This window comes from Aplysia californica, unplaced genomic scaffold, assembly GCF_000002075.1.
Source record: "Aplysia californica isolate F4 #8 unplaced genomic scaffold, AplCal3.0 scaffold00526, whole genome shotgun sequence".
NCBI classification, from domain to species: Eukaryota; Metazoa; Mollusca; class Gastropoda; order Aplysiida; family Aplysiidae; genus Aplysia; species Aplysia californica.
This window is the reverse complement of record NW_004797796.1, coordinates 375666-397544: the sequence shown is the minus strand read 5'-3', so window position 1 is coordinate 397544 and position 21879 is coordinate 375666. Positions and strand designations below refer to the sequence as shown.

Below are 21879 nucleotides of genomic sequence, written 5' to 3'. Positions count from 1 at the left end.
CACAAAATAATTAAAAAATCACCCTCCTGTCTCACATTGTAGCAAGGCGTTCATGGCTCATGGCGGAAATTTCCGCCCCCCCCCGGCCTTTGAGATAATTAATTGGAACGTACACAGTGTGCCCCACGCACGAGGTGAAAGGTTACACTCATAGTACTACGTCACCAGCCTCTCACTATCTGTGGCACCGCTAGTGGTTTGAAACATCAGGCCTAATTAACAAACAATAGAGACGGGTCTAATCTCGCGTCGAGTATCTCGTCTGCTAGAGTTCGTCCGTTAGCCCGCCCGCCCAGTGAATAAAATTGTGGAGCGGACCCAAAAAAACCGAACTGACTTGAGGCTTGAGGTCCGCAGTCCACTCCCTGAGAGAGTCAAATTGTGGAGCGGACCCAAAAAAACCGAACTGTCTTCAGGTTCGCAGTTCGCTCTCATGGCCGTCCGTTACCCGTTCGCTCTGACTGAGTCCGTGAGTAACGAACCCGTCCGTCCGCTCGCCCCAACCCTACTGGCCGCGTAAAATTTTTTTTTTTTAAAGCTCATTAGGGAATTTACCCATGCCCACTAAACATTGCATGGCACTTCTGCAGGCCTGTGATCAAACGAAAAAAATAAAAATCTTGACCCAATAATTACAAAGTTTTTCTCTTTGGGTCCTATTTAAAAATTGCTCTTTGGATATATACAGGATCACTAAAATAAATGACTTACAGTAACCTTGCCATCAAATTGCTCATTTTGAGACCGCGATACCACCCTGCCCCCACATTTCAGTGTAAGGTTGTAAATTTCATCCCCTGGCTGTCTAGATGTCTCCATGCGCTCCACGTGAGTCTCGAAAATTTCTCATCCAATCTCTTCAATCGTATTTCTTAGGTGAACATTAACTTACTCACCGCCATTGCTGCACCAGTGTCGGTCAACGCCACTACCTCACCCCTGTCGGTTGCGTATTTTCCTCTTTATTTCTACGATTTGCTGACACATATATGCAGCAACGGCATAGCCCAATTACTATTAGAATGATTTCCCTTGAAGTTCTGCCTATTTTTGGAACGGGAGTTCCCTTTGTCTTATTTCTCAGTTTTGTTTTGAACATCAGGGGCGGCCGAAGTCCGAAGTCGACCAAACGCTAATGTGATGCTCATGCTTATATGAATTGAAAATGGCTCGTAATTTTAGAGATTATGAATCCATATTATATGATTCAACGAATTAAGATTCAGATGATGAAGTGCAAAATAATGGTAGTGATGGTAGTTTGAGATGAGAGAAAGACAAAGAGGAAGATCACATGTCGACAGCAGTAGGCAGGTACTAATACTAGTAGGCTACTTGATCTAGTATCTACTAGTACTAGAGACAAATGATTCAAGCGGTGACACTTGAAATAGGGTAGCCTAAGATATCATAAACTTATCAATCTACTTTTCTTATTTTTTGTTATGAGGGGCATACCAAAAGTTTTTTTTACCTGACCACGAAGGAATAAAGGTAGAAAGCTGAAATTTGGTACTAAGCTTAGTCTTTCTCTATGTAGTCGCCTCCCACAGTTACACATTTTTGCCCTCGGTGTAAGACCTTGAAAACAGAGGCCTCTCTCTTTGTCAGGAAACCAGCCCTCTACCGCTTCTTTGACCTCATCATCACTTTCAAAATGCCTTCCTTTTAAATCCCTTTTTTAGTTTGGGGAATTTAAAAAAGTCAGACCGGACTAAATCTGGAGAATAGGATGGAGGTGGCAAAATTTCATAGCCATTTTCTTGCGCAATTTCTGCAGCTTTTCTTGAAGTTGAAGTGTGTGCTTGGGAGTTGTTGTGAAGCAGCAAAATACCTATTCGGATCTTTCCTTTTCGCTTTTCTTTTATAGCCTCTCGTAATTTACTTAGCTGGTTAGAATAATGGTCTTCGGTGTATATCCATTTTCAAAATAGTCTGTCATAATCACTCCTTCTTGGTTCCAAAAAACTGATAGCATCACTTTTTCTCTTGATGGCCGCACCTTTGTCTTCTTTGGTGTTGGAGACGAGGGTGATTTCCACTGTGTTGATGCAGATTTTGACTCAGGATTGTAGTGGTGGACTAATGTCTCATCCATGGTTACAAGTCTTTCAAAAAATTTAGTTTCATCCTTTTCATACAGACCAAGCAATTCTTAACAATAATCAACACATTGCACTTTTTGAGGAGGAGTCAACAAACGTGGGACCCATCTCGCAGAAACCTTGGTCATATTCAAACATTCATTAAAGATTCGTTCAAATGATCCAATGCTAAGCCTAGTTTCTTTGCTCAAAAGTTCGACTGTCACCCGTCTATCAGACAACACATGTTTCTTGATTTTCAACACATTCTCTTCTATTGTTGGTGTCACTGGGCGACCATCACAGTGGCCATCTTCAATGTCCACGAATCCGCATTTGAATTTTTTACACCAAAACTTCATCACAGCATGGGGTGGGCAATCAGTTTCATACGCGGCATGCATCTTCGTAAAAATATCCTGTTGTTGCTTGCCTTGCAAGAACAAAAACTTCATTACTGCCCTGTGCTCAATTTTCCTAATTTTTATGCTGAAACTGGAGAACAAGATTCTCCCATTCACTTACAGAGCGCTGGTGATAAAACCAGAAATCGGAAACTCCCCAAAATTGACATGCATTCTAGGAAGATGATTGTTGGCTTTCACCCCAAATTTCAGATTTCTACCATTATTCCTTCATGATCAGGTAAAAAAACTTTTGGTACGCATATATTTTTGTGTGTATATTAGGACAGAAACAGCAACACTTTCACAAAAACAGCAAAAATATTGTACTGACTAGTTTGGCCAAAAAAACAGTTTTCGTCCCCCAAATTTGTTGTTTATTCAAAAGCTATGAAACATGAACCAAATAACATATAGAGTCAAAATTATTTCTGTTCTGTAAAGCTCAACATCTACTGAAACTGGCCAATTTTCATAAATCTAACATAAATAGATCCAGAGTAACTGGATTTAGAAAAAGGTAAAAAAAAACAACTGGCAGGCACCGGCTTGGTCTGAGCTAAAGTGCCAGCAGCGAGTGAGTTAAAGTGTCGTGTTGAGGAAAATATGTCAACTTTTGAATGTTTTTGGTGCATGCTGTAAATTCCCTGTTATTTTTTAAAATCCGCTTTAGGCTTACATCAAAGAAAATGTGTCGGAACATAAGTTTGCAGTGACCTTTATGAACAGGCTTTTATATTCTTTTGGTCATCCAAGTTTTAGTAAAGATCTGAGAATATTGAACAGAGCGATTTCATTTCATCGTGCTTTAACCGCTGTCAGACGAAAGTGAACAAGCTATAAGAGGACACCACTGTACTTGATCCCATTGCATAATGGACTGGCCCTCTGGACCCCCCCTCCCCAGCTAAATTCCCCTGTCCGAGACATAATTATTATTTTTTCTTGGGTCCTTCGTAATTCGCTCTTGGACAGATTTTGCTGTACTAAGTTATAAAGCCCAAGCCTCGTAAATCAATACTGGAAGGCAGGAAAAGCAGAGAAAGAATCCCCCCCCCCCCATTTATTCTTCAGATGACATACCTCATCAATGCTTGAGTCTTCTATGAGCCGCGGAGCATCGGAGGAGAGAACACCATGTGTAGCTACAACAAGCACCTTGTAGGCTCCACGCTCCTTCAGGATGTCTGCCACTTTGACAAATGCATCCACGTCATCAATCATGTCATCCTGTGGGCCCAATTAAAAAACTTTGCACCAGTTGTTCACTCACCGATCATTCTGTAGACCTATCAAATCTAGCAAGGCTGTTTTTAAAAAGTAAGTTTCATCCCATTTACTCCACAATTAGGTCATATATTATAATTGCTGCAGATTAGAGCTGTTACAAGAGAGTAACAAACACAAAAAAGATGGAGAGATGAGGATGATAAATGTTTGATAGGAAAGTATGAGCAAACCACATCAGAGAAGTTACCAGAAACTAAATTTTCAAAGTAGCTATAGGTCACATTTATCTGTTCCATATGAAAGGCCTATATCTCCTGAGAATTTTGATACCATTGCTTAACCTCTCAGTAAATTTTTAAGAAAATGGTAGCTGTTTTAAGTGTGATCAAATTTGCTTAAGTCGTTAACAGGCTGCAACCCCATGTTTGATAGATAATAAAAGAGTTACCAAGTGCACCAAACACCTCCACATTAACAGAGTACAATCACTATAACATAGATAAGAAGGCGAATTTTTTTTTCAAGACTGTGAGATAAATACAAACCAGTATTTTATCGGCTCAAACACGATGATCTGTCATAATTTTGACAAAAACACAGAGCGCTGACCAAGCCGGCGCCGCACCAGCCCCCATGGCCAGGGATCGGCTCTATACTGTAGTGTACCAAGTGCTCCCCGCGAGGGGGGAGGGGGGGGGTCACATGCTTTCTGAGTTTTGCAGAAGGATTGATGCAAAATAATTCCAAGCTGATTACTTCATTCTAATAGAAAATGAACTAATCTTTACATTGGTACCCTTTTTGGGCCGGTATTTTACACATTTCGTGTAAAAAATGATGTTTGAAAACTTTGACTGTATTTTTAAAGGCTTTCTATTTAAACGCCAAATGCCAAAAACATACTACGTGAAAGCCCTTTCAAAGCTTTACAGTTCTCTGCCAAGCCAATGAAAAGACAGTATTTAACCATCAATCCTTCCACTAATGCACGCGTGTCAATTTTTTAACCGGCTGACCACACATTCCAACTGCGAGGGGCATCGCTTTCCACGGCGATTCTCCAACTCCTAATAATCGGACATATAAACAACTTCCACCATTGTAACGAGGAAAAGCTGAACTTTTACAAGGTGTTCAGCATTTGGTGTTTTATAGCGAATGAGTAGCAAGAAAAAGAATTTGACAAAGGAGTCCAGAAAAAGCGATGATGGGCATCAAACAAAAGGATCACAGTCGAATTTAGCCCAAAGTAAAAAAAGAAAACATTAGGCTAGATCTATGCGGGTCGCACACTTAAAATAGTGCTCAGCATTGCGCGACAATGCGCGAGAGTATCGAACGGAAGTACGACTCGAAAATAAACAAACCTGGCGGGTTTTCTAAAATTACAGAGACAGAAGCGTCGCCTACAAAAGCGATCGGCGAAATAAAGAAATTTAGCTTTTTGCAGCAAAACTGTCTCAAAACTGAAAAAACGAAGGGCGACATGATCTGGAGAATATTTAAAGAAATCTTTTGGTGAAAACCGCATGTCGATCGATGCAGTCATTAAAAAGCCTTTTGAATAGCAAATTTCGGCCACCACAAATAGATAATAGAAGAGCCATCTGAATTACCCCGATTTCACCAACACCACGTGCTCGGAAGGCCGCGAGTGCAGCGAGGCCGTGTTTACGCTGCCTAATCAAAGCACCTGCCAACCACCCACGTAGCAAAGTTTTCAGTACATGTTGAGGGGCTTGCAGTATAAACAAGCAAACTTGAAATTGCATAATGTCAGATTCATTAATCAGAACAACCACCCACAAAGAACAAAATTGTTAGGAATGCCTGATGGGGTTAAGAAAAATGTAGATTTATGTTTTCCAGTCAAATGGTGTCCATTGGGGGGGGGGAGAGAAACAAACCCACATTTGCTGTGGAGCCTGTGGCTTTTATTCCCACCCAGGTCTGTGGTCTACCAGCAGTCCGGTACATCTGGCATTGAGATTCCAGAGTTACAAGTTCTGTCTCTCACTAAAGTGGGGCAACGCACTGAAAAGAGACCAACTTCCATTTTACATGTGGTCAAGGCACGATCCGCTGTGGTCCATTCCCCGCCACCGCTGTCTCCTTGCGAGCTGTGGAGGGTCAACTGAACTCACTGAGCACCGCTCCCGCAGCATACGCAGTTCGGTGAAATTCGCGCCAGGGACCGCAAACCACAGCGTACGCGGGTTCAACTATAATTGACTATAAAGTAAACCCAGCAGTTTAAAAATGCTTGCAAATAGCCCCAGTGGTTTAAACAAGATATCGACAAGCTAGTTCTTTGTGGTTTGTGTATATTCACCACTTTTAGTGCGAATAAACAAGTTATTTGTCCAACGTTGTTTCTCGTACGCGAAGCACGGCACGGCGAGTTGTGTCGAAGTTTATTGAAACTCTCAATAATTTGGGTAAAGATTTAAGTGATAGTGAAGTATCAGATAGAAAACTTCATAAATCAAAATGCAAATTCGCCTAGCAGCGATGGAGATGACTGAGAAAATGACACTAGCTAGATCTAGACCAACATCGTCTCTCGATTGTGAATCTGACTCGTCAGCGAGTACGCAGCCTGGTCCGGCTGGAAATGATGATAGATCTAGATCTAGCCCCAGTACTAAACTTTAATTAAAATCAGCCCTCAAAGTGGAGAAGATAAATAATGTAGTGCCTACCAAGACCTGGGACATCTATAGACAAATCTAGATCTAGTCCTAGCACTAGCAACACTGACAATGAAAACACATCTCAGCCTGTCACCCTGGAAGATCTACATCTAGATTTTTTTTTCTCCCTTTTTCAAAATTAATTATAACCTACTTTTTTTTGCTACTTCACAGTACACACTCATGCTTCATTCTCCTACACACAAACACACACTGTCACTACCATTTTGTGTAAGTAAGTTTATTAGATTTCTGCTTTGTCACATCACTTTTTTTTTTTCAAAATTTTTTTTCTGGGGCAAATTTGTCCCAACTTTCTGTCCCATCATTTTTTTGTCGTTCATTCTTCACACAGTGTGTTTATTGTGTCTGTTGAAACCATATCTTATTAAATAGCACAGAAAATTTCCAAGAAATAGCATTTCATTTCAATTTTTTATGAATTTTCAAAAAGTGGGGGAAATTGGGGGTCCTCTGCAGCTTGGAGGCAAATCGGGGTGTGGTGCTCAGTGAGTTAATGTGGTCTGACCCTGGCAGCATTAGTGAGCCAAAATCACACAGATGAGCAGCTTGTCACGTCGATAACAAACCCAAATTGGAAAGGTGACAATCGCTCTGTGTCTGAGTAAGTACTGTTTCTTTCCCACCGTCACTGCTACAGTAGTTAGTCCACTTACCACAATGATGGCAATGCGACCTCCCACATCTCCTACTACGTTGAATGGAGGTTTCTCCTTAGCAGCCACTCCTACGCAGACAAGAAAAAAGAAAAAAGAAAAAAAAAAGAAAAAAGAAAAGCAAAGATCAGACCAAAGAACATAGTTTCCTAAAACATATATTATAATGATTACATGAATTCAATAAAAATGAGGGTGAGATCAACAACACAAGCACAATTGACCCGTCACTCTGCTTAGGTATTAATACCAAAGTATTGCTGAAATTTTACAAGCGGCTACATTCATTCATGACCCATGCACACATGGCTCTCTACAAAAGCTGTGAAGCTCAAATCACAAGATCGTTTTATAAGCAGTGGGGAGGATTAGATCTCCCACAAACACAAATGCATCCCTAATGTATATATGCTTGGTCAAAGAGGAAAACAGGTTTGGCATTGATGTAGGCAAGTTCATTAAAACATAGATCACATTATCAGCAAAGTCCTGTCAGCTAAAGGCCTTACCATTCAAAGAAGAGTCACATTTGGCTCTGTGAACATCGAAAAAATTGGGAACAGTTTGTAGTCAGTGTGCATTCAAAGCAGTACAAATTCTGCATGACAGCTATACTTTTCTCCACATATTTGTAATTTTGGTCTTTCCACACCAAACAGTGCAAAGAATAATTATCCTCTCACAACATTTCTAGAGTGAGAAGTGAGCAGTGGAGCCAGCTAGTTTTAATTTAAAAGTCACTTCCAACCTCAGTACGAAGGGAAATGAAAGACATTAACGGATTTAAACTTAAAGAAAGAAACATTGATCCTCAATACACAGATGAGGGCATAAGCTATCAATAAACAATATTACAATCATTGGATATTTTGATTTTGCAGATTAACAAATGATGTAAAAATATTTTTTCCATTGTTTTGCTGATAATTCAACTTACTTGGCAAAAGTTCCAAGCCAAAAGCATTGTTAGCCTTGCTGCGAGACTGCAGATCCGGCAGAGGCGGTGGCGACGTCCTCCCATCATCCTCGTCCGATTCGGTCAATCGCTCATCCCCATGCACAACAGCGATGCCAAGGCGTAATCTCTCTGCATATGATGTTGCACGCTTTACTGAGTTTGGGTTTCGAGCAACTATCACAGCGTTCCTGTAGTCTGGCAGCTGAAATGGACAATAAAATCATTGTTTTTGTACTAGCTGCAGATTTTCCATTCCACTGAATGAAAAACGAATGATGAAAAAAACCCACCCTCAACTGAAAGTCTTGTATGTACAATTGTCATGATACTGGCAGACAAAAGCAAACATTGACACTTTTTAAAGTCATAAGTAAAGATTTGCCATGCCCCCCAAGACATGTTTCAAGCTGTGAGATATTAATAAAAGGGATTCGAGTACAAGTGTGCGAGTTTGTCAACTCACAAACAGGAGTGTATGAAATGTATGCAGAGGTATGGAAAAGCACTTAGGTTTTCAATGACACTGTACTTCGTTTGACAGAGCTTCGATCCACATCACTGACATGCAAGCACTTCGACAGAATCTGCGCTTCAAACGTAGGAAGAATTAGCCATGAAAGAAGCTGCATGAAGACAACCTTGAGAACATCTTAAGCTAAATTGACTGTCTGCATAGGAGACGAAAAGGTTTACACTTGGGGTGTGTCTAGTGTCTATGAACGAATACATGATCATGGTGTATTTGAGAATCTATGTGTGGGTGTGTGTGTGTACATGATTATACAATATGTCTACAGCACTCACTGAGGTCTGAATGTAATCAATGAGGAAAGCAGAGGCCCTGAGGTTGTCCACAGGAATGTTGAAGAAGCCCTGGATTTCCTTCTGGTGCAGATCCATGGTGATTACATGGGTGAAACCTGAGAGTTACACAAAGGTGTACGTTATCTACATGTAGAAAGATTTATGAAAATTATGATTAAAAAATAGGCATCGCTTTAAAAATTCTTATGTAATTGGCTTATCACCAACAATGTACCAGATCAGTCAAGACGGCAACACCTTCTTTCTATGTTATGTTCAGAAATTGGTTAAAGATGGGTCTCCTTTAATAAAAATGGAAAGATTTTAAGAAATTGAAAGCCGTAACTTAACCCAAAGACAAGTGTTTTCAATAGGCAGATTTGTTTTTCAAAAACAAAAGATTAACTTTAAACTGACCGTTTCGCAATGGGTTGTGAACACAACATTATGCACACAAATATCAGAACTTCAATACATTATTTGTATTCTGTAAAATTATTGCTCATTGGGAAGGGTTTTGTATAATTGGATTACTGGGTCATTTATGATGGATAATTTATCAAATACCTAAGACTTTCCATATATGTTCAGAATCCACGAATTTCCTTGAAAATATCACCGTTAGAGGTGAGCTAAATGAGTCAGATTAACCAAAAGACAGGTCATGTGGTGCTTAGCCAGTAAAACTCTCCAACAACCTGCATTGCGGGAACCAAAGTACCAGGCATGTCAAAAAAGAATTTAGATTAAAGAATCATTTTAGAAATAGAAAAAGCAACATAACAGCAAAATAGGCACACGAAAGTGTGGCATCGCAAGCATTAAAGAAAGGTTTCCAGCCTTGAACTTTGATCCTCTCAAGTAGTATTGAATCACTTGTGTTATTTATTGTGTTTTAGTATTTATTCTTAAGAATGTGACCCTCTGTGTTTTGTAAGTATTTGCAGAATAGAATCTCTGGAAGTTACCATTGCCCCTAATGTGAACTGTCATAGAGTTGATTGTGTAAGTTTAATGTAAAGAATTTGGGAGGGCAGTTCAATGTCCTGGGATTTACAAAACTACATTCCTTCTAGAGTGGACGTGGTGTGGTATTCAGTCAATTATTTTGACAAGCTTTTAAACACTCCTCTACCCAGCGGAAGTGCTATTTCAGTCGAAATATCACTTTTTCAAATAATTGGTTGGCTCAATTTCATGAATTAGCTTCACACACATAAGTTTATAGCACACAAAAACATTCGTAAGTTCAGTGGTAGGTCCTCCTTCTTTTCTCTCTCTCTCTTCTCTCTGTTATTTCCCAACATTAACATACTGTTACCAAGTCAAGACTCTTCACTTTGCTCAAACACTAAACTTCACCTCATCTTTCTCATCCTCACCTGCCTTGCCCAGCATGGTAGCTAGCAGTTTGCCCACAATGCAGCCCCTCTTTCTCATTTTACTCTGTTTGGAATAGGGCAGGTAGGGGATGACGCCAACAATGTTGCTGGCTGAGCTGGTGCGACAAGCATAGGCGATGATCATCAGCTCCATGATGTCATTGTTCACATCCCTAGGAAAATTTTTAAAAACATATGAAGCAGGAAAGGTCAGTCACTGAGGAGAAATGCTTTCTTAATTAAGACCAACTTTTCTCAAACTGGTCAAACCTCATCATTGAAAGTATGAATTGAACACCGCTTTTTGACACCAAAAGATTATTAAAGACGCAGGGCCTCAGAATGCAATATCCATCTCGGACAAGACCAAGCCAGGTGAGTGGAGAGACTTGAAGACTTCACAAACAACCCAAGTTAAGATGTCTTATTTGGCGATCGAACCTGAGCTACCTACACTATAGTCCAGCACAACACCAACTGAGCTAATGACTCCCCTTCTTCCTAAGCTAACCTGAGTTCCCAGCAGAAACCGGTAATGAACAATAATGAAGACCTGAACTACAGTAAAGCTCCAACAGGGAGTGAAGAAATGCATCTAAGCATATTATGATACTGGCCATGTTATAAGGATGACAATTGTCAAAAGGAAATTCATATAGTGTTGAGAGGTTTAACAGACACAAAACAAGTGTGAATTTTAACTACAAGTACCATATATATATATATATATACATATATATATATATATATATATATATATATAAAAAAGTAAAATATGTGTGAAAACCTTTTTTTTCTTCCCCACTCCACATAGGCACTGATTTTTACCTAGATCTCCATTTTGCCTTTAGAATGGGGTCCCTCCCGGTTGATTTCATAATTGACCTTTATAGCTGGGCTGGACATGTCTTTTCTTTATTCTTTATTCAACAACCACAAATCATTTTTTGCAACGTATACATATACCTTATAAATTTCCCATCCGAACCCTAGAAGACCGAATGCTAAACCCTAACAATACTTGGGTCTTAGGTGAGAAGAACCAGGTAAAATAAAACTTATGTCATTCATTGATTACACCTGACTACCTATGAGGTCTTTATAAGAATAATATAACACAGGCTCAAACTTACAAGCATACTGTTGCTCTCTTGAATAAAATGAAAAACTTTACCCTTATTTTTATACACCCAAAAGAACATGGTAACACAGCGCTACTCATTTTTCTAGCACCGTCATTGATATTTAAAAACACATTTAAAATTGAACAACAAACAAGCATGTCCATATCAACACATACGAAAACTCACAAATATTGACAAAACAAACATGTCGCAACATACACTGACAACACTACCTTCACTAACAGATTGACAAATTTGCCAATCCCATTCAAAAACCAAATCTTGACAATGAATCAAACATTCAGACAGGCAATGGCTTTCCAGTGTTAACCTTTCAATGACAGTAAACAAGTGAAATGACTGAATTTTACACCTTCATCATCCTAATTTAAATCATTCTCAAGACAGGCATGCTTTGACCATGCTTGTAAATGCCAGCCAGGGCTGCTTGGAATACATTCCAGCAGAAAGATGAAAGTTCTATTTTCCCTAGCTGAGAATCAAACTCACACCTTTTCAGTGCTAGTTAGCTATTTCAAGCATTACCCCACTGACTCTTGTTATTGTTTGTTTGTTTTAGTAGAGGTTTTATGGCGCCCACAACTGCATAAAGTCATATGAACGCCAGAAGATTAGAGGTGTTACAAGAGAGTAACAAATATAAAAAAGAAGATGGGGAGATATAAGGATGATAGATGTTTCATAGGAAAGAAGAAGCAAACCACACCAGAGCACCCGCCAACCTTGTAAGAAAAAGAAAAGGCTGTACTAATGAAAAGAAACAATAACAGCATAAGCTGTTTGAAGGACCTTACTTGGTGCCAGTCTGCAGGATGTAGACATCTTTTCCTCGCACCGACTCCTTGATCTCAACAGTCGTCTCTGCACAACATAAATCATAAAAGGTCCAGACCAAAATGAGCTATCTCAAATATTCAAACCTCAGTTCCACATCATTCATTATAGAGTCTGTCATATAACGTGCAAACTGAATTTGAACAAACAACCACCTATTAGAAAAGAACTACGGTACATTAAATGAGAACAGATAAAAAAAAGCCAACCAGATTTAAAGACATCAACACTCACAAAGTATACTTTAGTAGAGATTTAATAAGATTAAGATATATTCTAGCGAGGCTGAGTAGAAGTTTACAGCAAGTCCGTATAGTATAACAGCAGCCACAAGCAACATCTCGCAAGGAACGATGGATAAGAACACAATTAACAGTAAAAGGAAGAATGCAACAGAGTATCATATGTAGGTATACATACACACATCCAATCCCACAAGTAAAGGACAGTAATACCAGTATAATGTCCTGAACAATACAACATAAATTTTTGTCTTAGCTATCACTTGCATATTATTATCATAACCACTGAACATTCTAGCAGGGCATAATAAGCATCAACAGCAACATGAATGCACCTGGATCTCTTAAGTCACATGTAGAAGAAAAGTCTTAATATCACAGCCAAAGCGACTACTGTCAGTGCTTCCACAGCAATGCTTTACTAGGAAATGTCCACAGAACACATCGGCTGTGTCAGCTGAGTCTCCTACAAGTTCCATCCATACTTCAAGCGATGTCATATTTGATAATTCGATCTGCAACTCATCCTCTAAATCCCACCACATATTTAACATTCAAAGGACACAAGTGGAATATTTTTTAAAAAGCTCTCCTTACGGCTGGACTCACCTCTGTTGAGCTTATGGAAAGTGGTAATTTCACAGAGACGAACCCCAAGTTTGCTGAAAAAAAATTAAGACAAACAAAACACAAATGAGTTTTGAGATTTGACCTTTAACTCTGGGACCCGATCTTTTCAGAATTTCTCAGTAGCACATGCCAAAGCACAGAATTCGATCAGTCCCGAGAATGACTGATTAAACCACAATAACTTTCAATAAAAAACTTTTCAAATAAGCAACTTTCTTCATTGGCGACCACCTCGTGTGATTCTTCCTTCAAATATCTTACTGCCCATATTTTGAATAGATTTACAAAGAACATTTACCAACACTATTTTATTCTTCCACGATATAAACTACTTTATAGTTCAATCTAATGACTCTGATGAATACAATAATCATTATTTCAACACATATCAGGACATCTTCAAGTTTATCCCTTTAACTGTCACAACACAGAAACTACCAGTCTGACCGAACACCAATGATGAAAAACTTGCAACTCCCCAGTGAATTATTATATTATTCGACAAGTACTTTTTATTCATTACTTTGAGGAGGAGACAGACAAGTGGTAACAAGGTAAGCAATTATCTGTATTTTTAATATATAAAATCCTCTCATTACTCATCTGCTTATCAGAATTTTCACAAAGTCATTAAAGTGTCTTTGGAAACATAACTAAATAATATGTTACTTGAAATATTCAACAACGCAACTTCTTCTCCTTACATGTCAATATTTCTCAAACTTTTTATCGTCTTATTCTTATTCCACATCATTGAAAGAATTATAAGCAGGGAATATCTGCATACAGATAGGATAGACATTGTCCAAAAAATAAGTACAAATTAAGCAGAATAGTAGTAAAAACACCCGTTTTGAACAAAAATAACAGACATAGTTCAGAAAAAAATTCAAAAGCCCCCACTATCATTTTGCAAAACAGGCAAGTTATGTCAAAACATAAACGTAAATTAAAATTCTGCTTCTTCAATAATTATTTCTTTTCCATCATGTTACACAATGTCCTAAAAGCAATTTATAAGTCAAACTGAGTCAATTCAAGATTAGCCCAGTAAGCTAGATGGACAATATGATTGGCCACATACAGCCAAAAATGTCAAAGACTGTCCAGGAGAAAAATGGGCGTCTTAGACAGAATCATTATAATGTAGAAAAACACAAGGAGATAGTGGGAAGGGGCCCTTTGTTTTGATGATTGTCTCGTACAGGTGGTCCTTTGAGCAGGTTTGACCGTGTGTGTACTTCAATCTCACCTCGCCACCAACTGTGCCAGTTCAGGATGGGATGTGCCTCCAAGAAACAGCATCTGATTCTTGTTGCCATGGCCACGGTCTGCCATGATGCCAAGTTTCTTCAGGAAAAAAAAAAGGCCTTAAATAGACACATGATGGAAGACAGTGAAGTTCCTTCAACTCCCATCTTTACCAAAACAATTCTACTACACAGAAACTACATCTTTAATGGAGTAAAGTTAAACAAAAGGATAGGAGTAGGATCTTCAGCTGAGAGCATCACCTTACTGGGACCACAGAATGAATTAATGAATTCACTATCAATGATGCATATGCCATCAAAAAGAGAGAAACAGTCATACTGAAAACTCATGGTACCAATCACTGAAAGAGAGTAAAATAAAAGCCTTGGTCCACCCTCACAAACATAACATTCTGCAAGCCTCCATTGTTCTTACTCAGTGCTCCACCCATTATGTAGACTCTACTCATCTCTTTCCTTTTCTTACATTTTTCTGTTGACGTGACTTATACTGAACCGCTGTAGTCTGTATCATGATCTTCAGCAATATGTCAACAAATAATTCATAAAATATTACTCTGTTTGGACAAGTTTGTAAAGACACAAAAACTCGGATCTTTGCCCCTTTCCAGAAAAGATTAACCCCTATAGTAATAAGCTATTGTTAGCTCCCACTACTCTCTGGCCCAGGTAATACTCGAGTACTTGACTCCTAAGGCTCAGCAACATACCGACTGGGTCTGTAATTTTTTGCAAACATTAAAAAATATTGTCTTCAGTTGACGTTTTAGAAGAAAACAGAGAACATTTTTCAGAGGCAATTGCATAGACTGCGGTAATATACCCAACTGGGTTTGAGGTGGCCGGTGCTCCATGAGGAAAATTATACGCAACAGGGTCTAGAGGCTGGAGGGAAGGAGAACTCATGAGAGAAATGTACAACGGGCTATTACGGTTTAAAAAATGCTATTTGAATAAAGACATCAAGGGACCTTTTATAATATAGTTTTGCACTGAAGATTTATTTTCAAAGTTGATCATGTAACTTACATTGATCCCTGGCAATGAGATTTCAACTTTAGTAACTAGTTGTTTTCGAAAGTGTTCTACAGTGCTCCCAACTGCATTATATAACGGTTATATGAGCAAACGGGACACATTAAACTCCCCCCGCTCTTTTTAAAAATTTATAGCTTACTAGGAATTAATTTTGATTTTGGCAAGGGTGGCGGCCATAGCCTACTCTTATCGATTTTGGACCACCAAGACATCTTTAACGCGCACAACTTGCACACGGGACCTCTGAGATTTGTTGCCCTCATCTGAGAAGTCTAGGAGTTCAATCTTACCTACCCCAAGATCAGGGATGTGGCTGAAAGACTGCAGTAAGGAGCCAAGGAGTAGGAGGAGAAAGGCTGTACAGAAAGAGTCAGAAGCCCAGAGGAGTGGACGGGGGGGGTTGGGGAGGGGGAGAAAGTGGAGACGAAAGCAGACGACAGAACATGGTAAGAGAGCAGGAAAGGAGGTGAAAGGAGAACATTTTTAAGAAGAAAATTTCCAGTTGTTGCCAGGTTTCAAACCCGGTACCTATTGAATTAGAGGCGAACACCGTAAGTTTCTCTCTAATGTCTTCACTATTTTAGGTACCCAGTAAAACTGATACACTGTCTGTGAGGCAAAATATGGGAGGCAGCGTGGTGGAATCAGGCTCTCGTCAATTTTAGTGCATGTTGAGTTATTAGTATCGTCTTAAAGCTTGTTCACTTGTCTTTATTTGGATGAAAAAAAAATCCATGTCCTTGAATACAAGTCGAGATATTTGCGAAAGAAAGAGTTGGGGGTCACCTGTTTTCAGAGGTAAAATTAGTGAGGAAATATGGCCGTCAAAGATTAGTTATTTCCTTAGCTTAAGAGTCCGTGGTAAATGAAAATTTACATTATTTGTACCATTTATCAACGTTTTTCAGAAAAATCCACACAAAAATGAGTTCTTTAATGGGCATGAAAGGTGTTGAGCCCAAAAAAAAAAAAAAATTGGATAAAATTCACAAACCTGCAGAAAAATGCAAGTTTCTTCACTTTGATTATTTTGACGAGAGCCTGATTCCACCACGCTGCCTCACACATATGTTAACACTTAACACTGAATTTGAAGACAAGGGAACATGAAAATTTACCATAGAGTCATGAATGATACTGACAGTTGACAGGGAGTACAATTATTAGTACTATTAATGTTCAGTTCAAGTAGGCTAGTGCTAGTGAGTTAGTGAAGAGCAATAAAATCAAAATATCATACAACATGTGAATATGGTATGATCAAGGCATTCTCCGGTTTTGGTCCCAAGAGTCTGGATATCGATACTGACTTAAATACACTCGGTATCAATGTTTTATCTGAAAGAGAGTGAAAGATGCGCTGCCATCTTTAATAGCAAAAAAATGAGCAGTAATATTTAACTCGTTTTAAACAAGGGGAGGTTTCACTGTGACTTGCTCCCTTGACCTAATAAAAATAAGTTATTTTATAGAATCACTCCCGTCTCAGTATCATAAAAGGTGTTATTTAGTAGCTTTTAGGGGGATCTTTAGGGTTCTGAACATGATTTTGGCATTTAAAAAGTCGCAAATGGTTAGTTTAGATGTTTTGGCACATCATTTCAGGGGGGGGGGGAGGGCTATTGCGTAATCGTTCGTCAGGGGGACACCCCCTGAAACTCCTTTAACTTTTTATGTCCGGCAAGCCGCTCCCAGCGGCTCGGGGTCAGAACCGCTGTGCCGGTGAGCCAGCTCTGGCACATTCTTTTGCCACAACTTCGACATCAAATCACTTTTTGGCAATTGCCGAAAACAGGTCTCTTTTACCAGAACTTCATTCATGAGATGGAGTACTATCAAAATAGGTTGCTAATTTCAATTTGATGACCCATTTAATTCAGCACCAAAAAAGGGTCCCAGCATAGTGGGTTTATCCCCTTTGGAGATAAAGAGTTAACTTAATGACTACAAAAGCATTCATTTTCGCAATTAGGTTTGATATCCTAGCATCTGCGTTTGTCACGGCAGCGATTTTTGCATTAAAAAAAAAAAATTATATATATATTATATACAGTCGAACCTGTGTAAGACTGAATTGCAAGGGAGCGGGAAAAAAATTCTGAGACATTTTCCGTTTTAGACAGGGCAATTTAGGGGGGAGGTGGAGGTTCAAAAGGCCCAGCCGGTGGGATCAAGGATCGCTTGTCCGATCGGCAAGCAGTGGTCAAAACTTCACACCTCTCAGCTGGTTCCCAATTGTTGCACATCGACTTGGGGTGTCCCCATCAGTCATGAGGAGGCTGAAAGAATGATGACGAGCGACCGGAAGGGTCCAGGACAGGCCTCAACCAGGGTGCCATGTTTGACCAACGACAGCATCGACCAGTTCATCGTCAGACAGGCCGTGACGTCACGAACCACTACTGCAAACAGCACCAGGGACCAACTACGGGTGAGTGCCAAGGCCCACGAGAGTGAGGAGACGGTCAGGAACTGTTTCCGTAGAGCCAAGTTCGCTTCTCGTGTCCCTGCCAGGCGCCCAAGGCACACGCTGCACCACACAGCACCTGGTCGGGCGTGGTCTGCTCGCCATTCACAGTGGACACAATGTCAGTGGGACCAGGTAGTCTTCTAGGACGAATCCTGATTCAACCTGCTGCACCCAGACAGGCGAGCCCACGTCTGGAGGCGTCGAGGACAGCTGTTCCACCCTGAGTGCATCCAGCAGGTGGCGCTCTACGGTGGAGGGCCTGTTCTGGTGTGGGGAGGCTTCTCAGCTCACCACAAGACCCCCTGTACCATATACAGGGCAATTTGACCGCAGCAAGGTACAGGAAAGAAATCCTGCGTCTCCCTTGCTGTTTCTCTCCTGCAACAGATTGGACCCCAGGCTGTACTGCAGGATGACAACGCCACACCACATCGCGCACGCATCGTTGGGGACTTCCTGCAGCAGCGAGCTGTCACCCGCATGCACTGACCAGCTTGTAGTCCGGATTTGAACCCAATAGAGAACATTTGGGATCCCATTGACCGGTGGATAAGAGACAACCACCCTCCTGCACAAAACCTTAAGCAACTCTTGGCTACCTCGTCCAGGAGGGGCAGAACCTACTGCAACAAGTCCCCCGAAGGCATGTCCTGTCCATACGTCGACGCTGTGCCGAGTGTTTGATCAAACGGGGTGGCTACACCCACTATTGACCATGTTCATGAAGAACTATGGCTGTTCAGACTTTTGAAATCCGACCAGTGTGACGTAAACTCATTTTACAACTTCTCGTTTACAGTGGAAACCATATATAACAGGCCCGGTAATAACAGGGATTTTTAAAATCCCCGTTTTTTCCTACTCTCTGTCTCTATTAAAAGTTATCGGCAGTAACAGGGACTCATCGGAGCCCAACCGGTTATAGCAGGGACAAAGGCTCGTTAACAATGTGTAAAAAGTCAGAGAAAGAGAGAGAGAGAGAGAGAGAGAGAGAGAGAGAGAGAGAGAGAGAGAGAGAGAGAGAGAGAGAGAGAGTAACGCAGTGATGGAGCAAGCCCATGCAAGCCACGCCATTGCAAGCACACGCAGCGGGTGAAGCGAGAGAGGGATGCGGTGTGCTGCAGACCTTTATCTAGCTTGAAACCTAGCAACACGCACACGTAATGTGTCACCAACGATGTCAAACGGAAGGGAAAATGCCTTTCAATTGACAAAAAATACGAAATAATCCAGGCTGTTAACAAAAAAGCAAGCTCCACTGGCAGAGATTTGTCGTCATTTTGACATTCCACAAGAGTCGATTCACACCATTATCAAGAATAGAGAGAAGATAGTGGCAGCACACTCCAATGGAAAGTTTGCTCTGGATCGAAAGAAAATGAGACTGCCCGATGCGGATGCTGTGGACCAAGCTCTTCTGATGTGGTTTAATGAGGCAAGGAGAAAGTTGGTGCCAAAACCCCTGTTCGTGGGTACTTGTGGCAAGGGCAACTACCCATGAAAAAGTACAGCTAGATTAGTCCACAAATGCTTACTTTCCTTGCATTTCTGATTTAACAGGGATCGGATATAACAGGACATTTTCTATACTCCCACCATCCCTGTTATATCAGGTTTCCACTGTATGTTGAAATCTGAAACTGTACACACTTAATCTAAAGAGTCGAAAGCAACTTTTTGGAAAAAAATGAATAAATTTGGTTACACTGTTCTTCAGTTATCTTTCTTTGAATTTTTGTTCCTTGACTTTTTTGTGCGAGTTTATATATATGTGCTGTTCTAATTTTTATTTCATTCTGTTGTGAAACCTTTATTTTTCACATTTTTCAACCCTGTGTGGCAACAAATGATATTCTGGACGCTTAAAACAGAACACGAGAAATTATGGTGCTTTAGAGTAAGTTACCTCTGTCAACATACTGCTATATATACGTTATCATAGAGAGTTGAAAGCTTGAAAATTACTGGGAACTTTTGCCATTTTTTGTTGCAACTTTTGGACCAAAAAATGGCAACAAATGCAGATGCTAAGATATCTCTCACTTCCAAATTCAAACATTATTATATCAGCATGCACGTAAAAAAGTAATCGTTTAGAATCAGACGTATTAGTTAGTGGAGCCAAAACCCACACTCCATGGTTCATGGTTATCTCTGGGACCAAACCGGTTATAATCCTATCCACTACTGACTACTGGCCTGTATATATAACACTAGCTACCACTATGACAAAAGGGTGGCACTAGTTGTGATACAGATTTCTGGGAAGGACTGCCGTAATGAGCGACCACCCCAACAAACACAATAAAGACAGAAGAGCTCACTTATTAGCCTGCCTTAATCTTAACTCTAACTAGCCCTCGCCTTTGTACTCTATTTCATAGGGCTGGCTGGTTACTCATTACGGAACCCCCCCCCCCCCCTCGATCTGATCCTAGTGCAATTTTATTGTTCCAGGCGAACCCACTCTCTCTTCAACTTTAAGCTAACCATAACAAATAGGAGTAAAAGGAAAGGCCTAACTAGATCTAATAGTCTTACAGGCCAGGAACTGGCACAAGCGGATAATTAGATTACGACAACTAAACGCCATTGGCTATTGGCGATATTTATAATAACAGCCATCTTGTTTGACGTCATTGAGGGATTCTTACTTTGTTGTCATTCAATTCATGGTGGCAACAGGACCGCATGACGGCAGCCGGAAGCCTGCCGACTCGGAATAGATCTATTTTCTTCAAGCAGAAATTCACGTTATATCGGGGAACATAAATCGGGGGACGGGGTTCAGGAAAACACACACACACAGAGGGACAGAGAGGTGAACACACAACACCGATCTCTCGAGCACAATAAGCTAGATCAAGATCTAGATCTAGATCTAGATCTACCCACCAACGCAAAAGAGCTCCAATTTACTCGGTGGCAAGTGACAAAAAGTTGTCAATTGCCACCGCGTCACTCGGTGGCAATTGACACTTCCATATATAGATCTAGATCTAGATCTAGATTAGATCTTATACTCAAAGACTACTTTAAAGAGGGAAGGGAGTAGCCTAGACTGGCGAGAGGGAAGGGAGTAACTTAGATCTAGATTCTAGATCTAGATCTAGTAAGTAAGGGAAAGTCGGGCATCCCCCTTGCGAGGTCAAACAAGATGGCTGTTACTATAAATATCAGCCAATGGCGTTTAGTTGTCGTTCTCTAATTATCCGCTTGTGGATGTGGCCGTCAGTAGCCGAAGGAGGCAAGTGGCCGTGTTACTGTCATCAACGGTAGATTTCTTTAACTTTGATTTTGCTGCAATATCTAAGCCTCTAAGCTAAAACAACAGTACCAGACTGACAGTACAGTCTCTCTAGTGTACCTGCAGCTATCTGGATTATCGTTGTATAATTCAGAGGAGTAAAGATAGCAAAACGGGATAAAATAGAACTGCACTTATGCGGCTGTTTTTCCAACCTTGACCGTGATCCAGGGCTTCAGCAGTCCACACTTCGCACTCTGTGTGGTGGGAACTGCGAACAAACAAGAGTTATCTTCACTTACGACATGATATTTCCACAACAGATCGTGCTATTCTCACTAGCAACTCTTGGTATGCCATGTTGGTGTATCCATCTCAAATTACCACCCAGTCTTTGCGTCCTTTAAAGGCCTAGGCCTAAATCTAAGTACACACAACACCCGCTTAAGACACATAACCAGCAGCTTAGTGGTGACAAACTACACAAAACAGATCTTAATTATTTGTACCATGACAGCAACAAGATCATGTATTGTTATGCTGTTTAGACCACACCTGAGGGAATGGAAAGTTATAATTAGCCTATTAAATAAGAATAGAATATAGATCTAGAGGTATAACTCAGCGTTTTTTTAATGAATTTTCGGCATTTTTTAGGTTACTATTCGTCGTTTACACCAGAAACAAACTAAATAAGGGATTATAATTGTTTAATTAAAAATATCTCAACTTACTTTAGAAAAGGAAAAATGTTTTTTTTTCAGTTA

General features: G+C 40.3%; 1 protein-coding gene across 3 annotated transcripts in view; it reads right to left on the bottom strand.

Moving 5' to 3' along the window:
* LOC101863211 (phosphoribosyl pyrophosphate synthase-associated protein 2) overlaps positions 1 to 21646 on the bottom strand; it is a 28010-nt gene extending 6364 nt beyond the window's left edge. Inside the window, exons 1-9 of one of the 3 annotated variants that reach the window (XM_035971881.1) lie at positions 21622 to 21646; positions 14336 to 14433; positions 13063 to 13115; positions 12172 to 12238; positions 10233 to 10405; positions 8851 to 8966; positions 8026 to 8248; positions 7089 to 7159; positions 3572 to 3718 (exon numbers count right to left, since the gene is read on the bottom strand). In XM_035971881.1, coding sequence (XP_035827774.1) covers positions 3572 to 3718; positions 7089 to 7159; positions 8026 to 8248; positions 8851 to 8966; positions 10233 to 10405; positions 12172 to 12238; positions 13063 to 13115; positions 14336 to 14433; positions 21622 to 21624 — 951 coding nt within the window. In that variant the 5' untranslated portion in view covers positions 21625 to 21646. Of the gene's footprint in view, positions 1 to 3571; positions 3719 to 7088; positions 7160 to 8025; positions 8249 to 8850; positions 8967 to 10232; positions 10406 to 12171; positions 12239 to 13062; positions 13116 to 14335; positions 14434 to 21232; positions 21423 to 21621 lie in introns of those variants that run through there. The other 2 variants (XM_005106331.3, XM_005106330.3) reach the window with 2 other exon arrangements.
* Positions 21647 to 21879: the final 233 nt, after the last annotated feature.